This window comes from Caenorhabditis briggsae (assembly GCF_000004555.2).
Source record: "Caenorhabditis briggsae complete genome, chrII, whole genome shotgun sequence".
NCBI lineage: Eukaryota > Metazoa > Nematoda > Chromadorea > Rhabditida > Rhabditidae > Caenorhabditis > Caenorhabditis briggsae.
In genome coordinates this window covers 7,092,822-7,105,266 of record NC_013486.2, presented here as the reverse complement: position 1 = coordinate 7,105,266, position 12,445 = coordinate 7,092,822, and the positions used below count along the sequence as shown (strand labels likewise).

The window sequence follows — 12,445 nt, the reverse complement described above, 5'->3', positions numbered from 1 at the left end:
TCGGGGTGTCTGTTCTATTAGAGGTTTTACGGTATCTGTATACCTCATAACCCTGGAGAATTTCACAGAATCTTGAAATTTTTCCTAACCTCCCGGAAACTTCTCGGAATTTCAATTCTTCAAGGATACATGAATTTGGGATTCTCAGGACATATGAACCCAATTGAGATAATCCAAAATCCGGAATCCAGAATCAAGAATCCAGAATCCAGAATCCAAAATCCGGAATCCAGAATCCAGAATCCAGAATCCAGAATCCAGAATCCAGAATCCAGAATCCAGAATCCAGAATCCAGAATCCAGAATCCAGAATCCAGAATCCAGAATCCAGAATCCAGAATCCAGAATCCAGAATCCAGAATCCAGAATCCAGAATCCAGAATCCAGAATCCAGAATCCAGAATCCAGAATCCAGAATCCAGAATCCAGAATCCAGAATCCAGAATCCAGAATCCAGAATCCAGAATCCAGAATCCAGAATCCAAAATCCAGAATCCAGAATCCAGAATCCAGAATCAAGAAATGCAGAATCTCGAATTCGGAAATCCGGAATCCGAAACCTGGAAATCGAGAGACCGGAAGTCAGTATCCGTAGGAGAATCTTTTAGTTAACCGGCCAAAACGTGTTTTTTGGAATTTTTCCCGTTTCTCGTTCCCGGGGTACGTCTGGCTCCTAAGTTTATAGGTAGGTCTGAGACATTGAAATCATCAGAAAAACAACTTGTGACTGGGTTGGATTTGTTTTTTAGATACTCTGTGTCCAAATGTGTTAATAGTCGGTTTTTTGTAGGATTCTAGTCAAGTAAGTTGTAGTCTTTTCATCAAATAATCTTCTTTATCATTGAACAGTTTCCTAAAAGTCTCCACAAGACATCTTACTTATACTTCACATGTTCTCTAGAATCCATTCACATGCAATACTTCCTTATCACACACGCGACGTCTTCAAAGCGATCCTCTTCTTCTTCAATTGTGAGGACGACCACCGTGAGAGCACAACATGCACCCAGTGCAATATCATTTTCAGATTTTTCTGGTTCTTTCAGGACTGCAAATGTCTGTATTTACGTGCAAAATTTCGAACATAAAACAATTGGATGTTTTTGAAAACATTTGAACCTGAATTTACGATGTTTGGATCTGAAAGGAGCGTGATGAACAGGACCAATGATGACATTAGACGAAAAGAAGAAAATTCTGGAACAATTGATCATGAATTAATTTTATTATATCATGATGATAATTGGATAATTTATCATAATCTAGAAGATAGTACAACAAGTTATGTCTATACTTGTTGACAACCTGATTCCGGGCCGGCACGGACCGTCTTACAACTCGCTTCAAAATTGAAATTGTGGGACGACATACCAGATGATAGAGCTCGGCAAGCTCTTTAGTAAGGATCGACAGGCATTAAAATTAAATATGGGTGCTGACCAATATTTGATAGTCGGGAAAATAATTGTCGGCCCGGCCAAAAAGTGCCGCCCCAGACTATAATATCGCTTTGAAGCCAGTCGATTATGATTGGAGGTTGTACAGCTCTTCGAGCTCTATGATTCGGTATGCTGTTTTTCTCCCAGTTTCAATTCTGAAGCGAGTTATCAGCCGGCCCGTCGACAAGTATGGTGGTGACTCTTTCATATCAGATTCACAGCAAGATACTATAATCTTTAGCAGTCAAGAAAAGAAAAAAGGATCAATGCAGAAATCAGCGAGATTCGACCTGTTTTTATGTCTTTTTTATCACCGGTTCAGTGGTCAAATTCACTGCTTTTATGTTTCCTTTTTAGGATCACAAAATAAAAAAGATAACAGAAGAATTCTTCATTTCGTCAGTCAATCAATAGTAGTATTTTGGTATACACATCGTCAGATCGTTTGAGTTTTTTACAGTTTGTTTTATTGGATTTGACCCGTTTTGGAGATATGAGAAAGTCGAATGGAACATTTGAAAATGAGTGCAATTATTTATATTTGAGCAATTTACAACCGGAGTCCTGGACGAGATTTCATTTGAGATCCGAGTAACTGAAAATAAAAGAATATGAAAACATTTGGAATGGAAATATAACTTACATCAGAAATTCTGATTCTTCTGAATTGACGGAATACAATATGGCCAGCTCCATCGCTTAGGAAGTTGACTGATTTGTCAGATTTGAAAGTCTCGTATTCAGCAATCGATGGGATTGGAGCGTCGACTCCGGATGGAGCTCCTCTGCTGATGAAATCAATAAGACGAGCATTTTTCACGTTTTCCTGTTTCTTCATCAACTTCTTGTAGAGGACGTCTAGTCCTGGAGATTCAGATTCAATTTCTGGAGCAGCGATGACGCCTGAATGGATAGAATAAGAGGATTGAATGGGAATAGCTTAGGACTTACATGGAATGGAAACAAGAGCGACGAGAACAACTAATCTCAGCATTTTGTTTTCAGAATAGGTCAGAAGAGAATGGAATGTAGAATGTAGAAGGATGGTGTGAAACTTAACGAAGTCGTGACTTCGACGGCCTGCTATTTATTTGATTCTGACGCCTTGACGATGGATCGTTAGAACACGCGACACGCCGACACTGACGATGGCAAGAGAGCATTGTGATATAAGAGAATGCGATGGATCGACAAACTGTGATCTTCTATAAACCAATGACGCGAACAGTACAATAGTGGACAAATTCAGGAGACACAGACATTTATCAACTTTCATCGATGCACCGGAAGCTTCGGTGGGTTGGAGAGGAACAACGAAAAAGTTATTTCTGGCGTCCAAAGCCACAGCCTTCGTTGAAAAGAGGCGTTTGAAAAAACCAAAGGAGTAGGCACATCACTGATCATCCGGTAGAAGTAGACGTGCTACTTCACATCATTTCGTTCTTTGAAGGCCACGCCTCCTAGAATTGAGAGTACTCTGACGCTAACCATCGTATATAAAGGGTCGGCCGGGACCCTAGATCTTCAGACAACCGTTCTTTGCATTCTCCTGGATTCTGGAAAGTTCTTATTTCATTATTCTGGAATTTCCTTCCTTCGCTTATATTTGAATCAATAAATTCCTACATTTAAAAGTCTTTTTTCCTGTTACCAGCTCTGAAATGTTCGTGACTTTGGAACTGATCTTTGAGAATCACAAGACCTATCTTTAAAAGTCACAGTTCTTGTCTTTTTTTTCTATTTTTGTGACTTTTTTTTATAAATAGCATTCTTCTCTTTTCTTCCAATTTCTTCTTCCTCTATCTTTTCTTTACCGAAGATAGGAAAAAAGAAGACTTTCGGAGATATCACTTCCTTTTGTTACGGTTTTTCAGTGGTCGCAGAAAGCACAGTGACATCATTTGAGAGAACAAAAAGTTTTTCAGAAAAAAAGTTTGAAAGAATGATTTTATTATTTTTTTTGGGAACAAAATATACAAAGAAGAAGAAGAAGAAGTACACAGAGTGATACAGTTCAAAAAGTCTGATATGAACAATTGTCTTTGTTTCGTCGTGGTGGTGGGAAACCCGTGGCGTTTTTTGGTGGATGATATGTCCGTTTGATATGTCAGAAGGTGTTGAAGACTGATATGTCCGAATTGAGATGATGGAGTTGGGGGGGGGGGGGGGATGTACAGGGAAACTGTCAAAGAAGACAGGAGAAGGTGTCCGTGGGAGAAAAAGATAACAAGAAGATACAAAAAAAGTGACAAATTTTAACTACAAGGTACAAATGGGATAGGTAGATCATTGGGATCGAAATTAGACACCTCCGGCACGGCGGTTGACGTTGTGGAGAATCTGAAAGTAAGAGAGAATTAAAATCAATTATTGGAGAGCTTTCGAATTTTCAGAATTATTTCAGAATTCATATTCTAGAGCGCTTTTCCATACATTAAGCCCTCCTCAAGTTAACGCTGTCTCTTATGCTGAATTGAGCCATACTCGAAATTTCAGAATATTCTGGAAAGTTCAAGAAGGGCCAAGAACCAACTGCGAAGGTGTGAATGAATCTATTCTCTAGTGAGACAACGACTCGACCAGTGAACAATTCGAAGACTCATCTATCACATGCGCGTTCAACTTGCGTCCATCTTGTCTATCTTCTTTTTTTCTTCCAAGGGTGTAGTCTCATTGAACTTACATCAGAAAGGCGAGCACGTCTGTATTGACGGAAGACGACGTGTCCGGCTCCGTCGTTGAGGAAGTTGGCTGATTTGTCAGATTTGAATGTCTCGTACTCAGCCATCATTGCGACTGGAGCATCAACACCTCCTGGCATAGCACGGCTAATGAAGTTGATGAGTCGGTGCTGCTTGGCGTCGTTCTGCTTCTTGACGATTTTGGCGAAAAGGATTTCCAGATTGGTTGGTTTTTCCAGTCTTGGCGCTTCGATCATTGGGGCGGCAGAACAGAAGGCAACTGAAATTTTTTCATTATTTTCAGACGCTCATTTTCAGCAAAGCTCTCACCGATGACAACCAAAAGAATGGAAGTGAAGAGGAAGGTTTGAGATTGCATGATTTTAGAAGTTTAAGCTTTTGCTGTTGAAAATCCAGTGGTCTAGATGCTTCTTTTATAGTGACTTCTTCTTAAAGGGGTGGGACAGAATAGGAGAGAAGGAATAGGATAGAAGACGAAGAGACGCAGATTATCAACAGTGGGTGGTATTGTCGAGTTCATATTTGGAGACGTATGTAAGATCAGGGAGATCAGGAGGAGGAGAACGACTACTGTATTCTTTTGGGAATAAGAGGAAAAGAACGAAATGGGTGGAGCTTAATGATGAGAGACTGGGTGAAAATAGGAGACTACAGAGAAGTACCCAGAAGACGAAAATAAATTGGGGATTCAGAGAACGAGGATGCTTCTGATCGTTCGGTTCAAGGTGACCGAACTCTGTGGTTCAGAGACTGAAACGAGGCGGAAACATTGATACATTCTTGCGGCGATCTTTTGAAAATGATAGAGTCAGATTACGGTAGTTTCTCTAAAAGATTCCGCCCCAGAGTCCCTCCTGAAGATTCTTAGCGGAACCTTTTTTTGAAAATCTGGAGAAAAATAGAATAACACTAGGCCAGTGATCGGATCTGAAGGCTCGTATATCCATTTTAATGACTAAATGATCCCGTATTTTTTTCCCATCTTTATTGCTGCTCTAGACTACCGTAATCTTTTTGTGATTCCTTGTAGCTATCACTAGAACTTTCTGAAAACACAAAATGTGTGACCTGATCACATTTCTCAAATTCCAGATTTCTCTAGGTTGTAGTCCTGCGAAATGATGATACGTTGAGAGTGGTGATTACCGTATGACTTTTTTTTTGAGGTGGTTGTCCAATTTTAGATGTTCTGGAAAATTCGAAATTTACCTGTATTCAAATTTTAAGGATTCAAGGTTCTATTTATGATTCTTGGCTTTATTTGAACGGTTCTGACCGATCAGTTAAAAAATCAAAATGACATCAACTACGGAATTTTCGGTATATTTGATCTCGAACACTTCTGACCAGAAATTTGATTTCGTTGGAATCGGTTCTTCAAATACCCAGATTGGCCCTTATAGTCTGATGTTTTTTGTTTTGAATTTCTGAAACACAACTACAAAAATGATTTTCTCGAAATCCTATGTCCCTCGAGGAGTTGAACCTGTGGACAAAACGCTGGAGGTGCCGCTCCGTGGCCGGCTGAGCCACGGTGGAGCAAGCTGAGCAGCCACAACATAACACAGATCACCGCATCCCGTTACCTCAGAATGCATACCCTATTTCCCGAAAAACTCCGAAAATCTCCTCTCCCCCTCCTTTAAATTTTCATCCAGGGTCCCCAAATCCACCAGTACATGTACGTTATTCATCTCACGGAGACTAACTAGTCGTACATTTGCACTCTGAAAAATGATTGAGTGTGACAAAAGGCACTTCACGTTCTTCTTCAGTACAAATTGTTCGTATCTGTACCGAGATAAGTCTGCCACCGCCTGCCGTCTGACTGCGTGCGATACGGTATTTTTCGTGATTAAAGCGACATTTTTCTTCTCTGAAGAATAAGAGAATTTTCGGGAAAGGTACGGTATTAGTTCTGAACTTCTCGTAACTTTCAGAGACAAACTGGAAAAGAAAAAAGTAGAGGGAATTATGAGGAGAACCTGAAATTTCCAGAGACTTTTCTGGAAAATAGGATTCGTTATTACGATAAAAATTACATTAGGTTGAATAACAGTATTTTGATGAATAGGAATTCATCTAATTTTCATTTTTCAATTCTAAGTTTTGGTTAGGATTCATCCAAGAGTTTGATTTTGAGAATATCCTTTGTGACATATCGTTCTCGTTTGTTCCAGCTTGTTCCAAGGGAAGTCTCTCTTTAGCAGATTCACAGACAACTGATATTGGCCTCGTGCTATCACATGATAGTTTGTTCCAATGTGCGACATCATCAGAAGAAACTGCAGAAGAAATAAACGTACTCTGCAGTCTCCGAAAACGTGTTCCCCACATGGAGTTGATCGGGGTGATCCATCCGCTATCAATTGGACCAAACCAGTGATAACCGAAACACGAGAGTGTGATTGGACGCAAAATGAGTTTCTGAGTATAGAACAATTTGAAATAGACTTTTATAAGAATAGAAAGAAATCCGAAGATTTGAAATGGGAAACTAGAGAATATGGAAGAATTTCTAATAATATTATATTATCCTAAACATGAATCCTATTCGGGAGATTCGAATATTATCTTGAGACTACAAACTATTTGACGTCAAATTTTATCGGCTTTCTGATATTCCAGTATTGTTCTTTTGATATCCCAGTATTGGAATATGGATCGTTCCCGGGAGTTCCGAATATTACCTCAACATTATAAAATATTTGACGTTAAATTCTACAGACTTCTGGAAGATTCAGATTTCCGAGCAATGGAAAGGTTTTCAGATGATTCAAGGTGTATCGCCTGGATGCCAGTTTCTGAATCATCAACTGCTGAAACCCCATATAATTCTTCAAATACACTTCATTTTGTCACTGTTTGTGATACCAAAAAGTCATTGTTATTCTAACTGATTTCTGAATATCATCTCTTATTCTCCTTCTCCACCGATCAACGAATCCAACGGGTTCAACCGCCGACACTGATCAGAATACCTCCACATTTGTTTTCTCCGATTATAGTCACATGTGTGATCTGATCGATCAGTTCAATCTGCAATTCCAAATCTTTATTTTTTGTGAAAATGTGAAAATGGAAAAGATCATTTGGCAAGGGAAAGAGAGCACAAAACAAAAAGTTGTGGTGAAGAGTAAACAGGATAGTCAGCTACCAGTTAGTAGTGAGACTGCTCATTTGTAAATAATAAATATTTACTGTTTCAATAAATTATTTGAGGGGAAAAAATCTTGTGAGAGGAAATTGAAATTATCGGTTCTGAGAAAAATAAAAAGATAAGAAGTTGACAGGTCAGATCAACATGGAGGTCTGTGAAAATATGGCTTTCGTCTGTTTGAGTAGTGACTATAGAAATCGTAAAACCTGCATTAGAAGGGCCGGACCTTTTATTGATCCAATGTACTTCTATTACAAGGGCCTTTCAATTAGAGGTTGGATTTTCTGGAATTTCGGATTTTCTGGAATGTTTTTCTCTGTAAAAGTACTGTAATTCTGATTTTCGAACAGTGTGTTTTAAGGGGCCTTCTAGTACAGAAGGTTATTCTGTTTTTTCCAAGCCCCTCGGAGACCCCTTCTATTAGAGGAGCCCTACTAAAACAGGTTTTACGGTAGGTAAGTTTCAAGGATCATCACGGCGAGCCTAATGTGGGTATTGTATGAATCTTGGCTAATTGAGAGTTACTTATTGAAGGGGTTTTTTGTAAGCTGAAATTTTCAAATTTTACAGAATATGAGTATGAAACTCCTTCTTCATTTTCCTTTCCCCCGACCACTTTTTCCTCTTAGTCTAAAAAATCGGAAGTACATCGGTTTCAAAATTAAAATTCAAAATTTTGGTAATCCCGACTCCAACATGATATTCCAGCTGAACAAACTAATCCCTACATTTTTTTTTCTCATACAAAAAATGCATATTGCTCTGTGACATCAGCAAGAATTCTCGTTAAGATTCATGAACCATCTGAACAACTTTGCTGGAGACAGACAAAAGTCTCAAACAAGTAGAATTACCAGTGATCCGAGCCTGATTCTATACAAATAATAACGGAAAAGGTAACTCCTCAAATAGAAATAGGGGAAAAAATTACAAAAACGAACTGTATTTGCTAAAAAGCCTATATTGATGGCAGGGGGAGGGGGAGAGGTGGAGCAGTTAGGAAAAAGTTTGCTCAAATACCAGTTGAGTTGGCACTAGAGGCCCACGGAGCTCCCATTTGGTTATTCTTGTCACATTATGCGGCTCGATTTAGGTATCGCAATTTGTCTTCTAACTATTCTGGTAGGTTTCTCCATGTTTTGTTTTTCAAATTGAGCTTAGGGATCTTAGCTTTATACTACAAAATGCAAAGTAATGTAGTACAGTATACCATATTTACTCTTCGACTCGTCACTTTTTTTTCTCAGTTTCACTTTTTTCAGACGGTCACCGAGTGTGCCATTCCGTATTATCGAACACATTCGAACTTTGGATCATTGGGACGGGTTCGTCATTTTGTAAATAAAAAGAGATTCTTATCCACAAATACAACTCTTTTTCCGTTGTGTAAATTTTAAATTAACAAAATTTGTCGAAAAATATGAGTCACTTCCCCCAAAAAACAATGATTTACAGAGAAAAGTAAGACAAGTGCAGAGAGATCTCTCGTATCGATGGCCAAACAATATGGTGCCGTATTTTGTGGGAAATGTGACAAGTGAGAAAAAAAGAAGGGAAATAGTTTTACTGATGGTGATTTGTTTAGGTAACATCAAAAAGTCAGTTAGGATGGCCATAGAGGAGCTCCATGCATGGACGTGCATTAGGTTTCAGAATGTCAATGAGAGATATTCAAGTGAGATCTTTTTCAATAAAGATACTTTTTCAAGCTTGATGTTAAGTCCAGTTTTAGAAAATTTTCTAGAATTCTTGAAATCAAATTATCCGATTTATGACTATATTATATAATTGAAAAATGTGAAATTTTTACAGTGTGCGCCTTTAAATTGAAAATTTTAAACTTCAAATAACATAGCCATTTTTTATATTTATTTTGAAGCTCTTCATGAGTTTAACTCAAAACTGAAAGATTTCCCTAGTCTGGACAAAAAGTGATCAAGTTATGGCCAATGTTTTGGTCCAAAAAAAAATGTTTTGCGCTCATCTTGCAAATTTCAAAATTGATTGTTTCAAAGTTTGTTGTATCATGAGCTTCAAAATTAGCATGAAATTTCGAAAAAGCTAGAAGCCGTTTGTTGCATCAATTTTTTAGGGAGAGGTCATGACCTAATTTTTTCTAGGTCATGACCTAGTTTTTTCTAGGTCATAATTTAATTTTTTCTAGGTCATGGTCTATTTTTTTCTAGGCTATGATCTATTTTTTTCTAGGTCAGGATCTAATTTTTTCTAGGTCATGACCTAATTTTTTCTAGGTCATGACCGAGTTTTTTTTGGCTCTTTATGACAAGGGGGGGGGCCAAGACAGAAGGAGGGCCCGTGGGTAAAATTTATGTCTAAGTTAAGATTTCGCGATTTTTTCAAGTTTTGTAACTGTGTTTATGAAAATTTCGTACTTTGCGCTTGTTTCCATAAAAACGCATAACTTCAAAAAAGTTCATTTTAGGTTGTTTTTCCATGAACAACACTGTTTTTGCTGTTGTAACTGTGTAATTTCATTTTATTAAGCTAATATTTGATTAATTTAGGCTTAGGAACAAAATAATTATACAAAAAATGACATAAACTGAAAATTTCAAAAAATGATGAAAAATGTTCAAAGCACGAAATTTTAGTGGAAACAACCACAAAACTCGAAAAAAAAGAGTAAATCTTAACCTAGGCATAATTTTTCCATTTAAGCCCCCTTTTCACTTGGCCTAGTTTTTCCTAGGTCATGACCTAATTTTTTCTAGGTCATGACCAAATTATTTTCTATTTCAAAACTCGCAACTATTCCAAACAATTTAATTGAAAATATTTTTCACAGACTGCCCGAAACAAAAGTCTAAAAGCATAACAGACCAGTCGAATCCTCCAATAAAAATATTGTGATCGCAAAAAAGCATGTGAACATTGGTTAAAAAATTACGGAACTAGCACTTGGTCAATGATATTTCAAAGTTCAATGACGACTTGAGAATCATCCAGTTCAAAATTTCACATTCTTGGATGACGTCTCAAATCTTTGTGTTTTCTTTTGTTTTGAAAACTACACTCTTTGTTTCGAGAAGCTTCGAATGACGACGTGGCTTTTTTTCAGACGGCGACTCGGTACGAATTGTCGACCTCGGATCGTGTTCTTCGCCAATCGGACGTCAACAAATTGGAAAACAAGATGTCTCTTTAACGAAAAATTGTTGGGGGGTTCGTTTACTTTTTTTTAAAGTTTTTGAAGGAAAAAAGAAATTTCAGATGGGGACTGCCATTCATGAGTTGATGCATGCCATTGGAATAGAGCACACTCAGTCGAGAAGTGATCGAAACAGATATTTGGATATTCTAGCTCAAAATATCGATCAGCGAGATCTTCCAAACTTCGAACTTCTTTCTCCTCGTCTGTGGGCGAATCTGGTACCTTATGACTATGGAAGTGTTATGCATTACTCTGCTGACTCGTAAGTCCCCGATGAAATAAAGATTTTAAGAGATTTTTTCAGGTTTTCCAACAAAGATGACGAGCAAACAATGCTTCCAAAAGATAGAACATTCATCGAAACGATGGGTAGTATGATTCCGAATTTCTACGATTTCGATCAAATCAATCAATACTATAATTGCTACGATTCATGTCGAAACTCGGGTGAACAAGTAGCAAATTGTGCAAATGGAGGGATTCCGAATCCAAATAACTGTCAAATCTGTAACTGTCCGATGGGTTATGGTGGAGATCTTTGTGATCAGAGGGTAAATAAAAATTAAATTTGACGCAGAATGTGATGTGCTTTTATTTTCAGCCAGAAGGATGTGGTTCTACACTTGTAGCTACAGATCGTTGGCAGAAGCAAAAGATGACAGTGCGATTCAGTAAAAATGATGATCAGTACTTCACATTTTGCAATTCCTGGGTTGTTGGGCCTGCTGGACAGACGATTCAAGTGATTTACGAAATAACTTCCGAGTCAACTAGACGGCAGATTTGTTCATTTGGATGTTATGAAGGAGGGATTGAGGTGAAACATCTGGAGGATCCGAGAATCACCAATGATCGGTAGGAAATAAAAATTAAAAATGTGACGATGGTTTTGATATTTCAGAGACTGTTGTTTGAATACTCCATTGAATGTAACAACGACAGTGAATCCTCTTCCAGTCATCATTTACACATCTGGAGCCACTGTTACCTACGATTTCTCTTACCGATACTTGTGAATCCTCTTCGTTTTTCTCAATTTGTTATTCATTTCTGATCTCCTTAAATAAACGAGTATTGTTTGTTAGAGTTGAGCAATATTCATTCGTTGCTCTAAAAAATGAATTAAACCCATAATCAATGACTCAAAAAAAGAAAGAAAAGAATGATTGCGATGGAAGAGGAGAATGATGAGGAAGAGGAAGATGATGAAGATGCGAGGAATCGGAAATGATAACCGGACATTACTTCGAGATATCTAAAGAAAATTGAACTTCGATTGATAACAAATTTTATTAAAAAACAAACCTCGGATCAATCGCCGCAATAATCGTGTCGAAATTCACAACACCACGAAAAAGGCCTTCAGAATAGGTTGCAAATGGTAATCTCGAGTGAATCGAATTGCATTTATCTCTTCGATTACAGACGCACGTCGTCTGATTGAAAGTGTCTTCACACAAAAGGACAGCACCGACCCGACGCATTCGGAGTTCTGATGTTCGTCGATTCATCTTTAATTATAATTTTTATTGTGAAGAAAAAGTGGAGGTTTTTATATGATATGATACCTCTAAATCTGCTAGTTGCCATGGTGTAAAATTCACACATCCTGACATGTACTGATATACAGGACAGTGCTTGCATTGTCCTGAAAAATGAAAATTGTATGACCTTGGAAAGTTTTCCTTGAACTGTTTTAGATTTAGAGATTTTTTTCTTGAGCATCATAACTGCTCTAAAGCGCACCCCATATGTACAGTACCGGCCAATAAGATATACGAACTCGTGTTTTTCGGTTGATCCATCACCATTGTTCACGTAGAAGCCTTTTGTGCTCGATTATTTCGGTTCATATAAAAGATATCAACAATTTGTCAATTGATAAAATGTTGATCATATTATCAGCAATATTTTATCAGTTGACTACTTTTTGATATCTCGTATACAAATCGAGATATTGCCTATTCAATAA

At 37.8% G+C, this 12,445-nt stretch overlaps 5 protein-coding genes across 5 annotated transcripts in view; 2 read left to right on the top strand and 3 right to left on the bottom strand.

Annotated features, from left to right (window-relative positions):
• Positions 1-129: 129 nt before the first annotated feature.
• On the top strand, positions 130-612 carry CBG03185 (the record flags this gene model as incomplete). The annotated part of the gene is made up of 1 exon (XM_002631306.1): positions 130-612. One exon carries the CDS (start codon positions 130-132, stop codon positions 610-612), a length of 483 nt encoding a protein of 160 aa, XP_002631352.1.
• A 1,377-nt stretch (positions 613-1,989) lies between these two features.
• CBG03186 lies at positions 1,990-2,433 on the bottom strand (the record flags this gene model as incomplete). The annotated part of the gene is made up of 3 exons (XM_045242241.1): positions 1,990-2,034; positions 2,083-2,342; positions 2,391-2,433. 3 exons carry the CDS (start codon positions 2,431-2,433, stop codon positions 1,990-1,992), a joined length of 348 nt encoding a protein of 115 aa, XP_045092101.1.
• A 1,307-nt stretch (positions 2,434-3,740) lies between these two features.
• Positions 3,741-4,499, bottom strand: CBG03187 (the record flags this gene model as incomplete). The annotated part of the gene is made up of 3 exons (XM_002631308.1): positions 3,741-3,779; positions 4,123-4,400; positions 4,451-4,499. The coding sequence occupies 3 exons, from the start codon at positions 4,497-4,499 to the stop codon at positions 3,741-3,743; spliced, it is 366 nt and encodes a 121-aa protein (XP_002631354.1).
• Positions 4,500-6,896: 2,397 nt separating this feature from the next.
• Positions 6,897-11,489, top strand: Cbr-nas-25 (the record flags this gene model as incomplete). Its single annotated transcript, XM_045242240.1, has 9 exons — positions 6,897-7,004; positions 8,564-8,626; positions 8,757-8,838; positions 8,887-8,976; positions 10,381-10,484; positions 10,533-10,735; positions 10,778-11,024; positions 11,075-11,328; positions 11,375-11,489. 9 exons carry the CDS (start codon positions 6,897-6,899, stop codon positions 11,487-11,489), a joined length of 1,266 nt encoding a protein of 421 aa, XP_045092100.1.
• Positions 11,490-11,607: 118 nt separating this feature from the next.
• Positions 11,608-12,445, bottom strand: part of CBG03190 — a gene marked incomplete at both ends in the record, with an annotated part of 2,158 nt that continues 1,320 nt past the window's right edge. The window contains 3 exons of the mRNA XM_002631310.2: positions 11,608-11,728; positions 11,779-11,984; positions 12,042-12,121. Coding sequence (XP_002631356.2) covers positions 11,608-11,728; positions 11,779-11,984; positions 12,042-12,121 — 407 coding nt within the window. The remainder of the gene's footprint in view (positions 11,729-11,778; positions 11,985-12,041; positions 12,122-12,445) is intronic.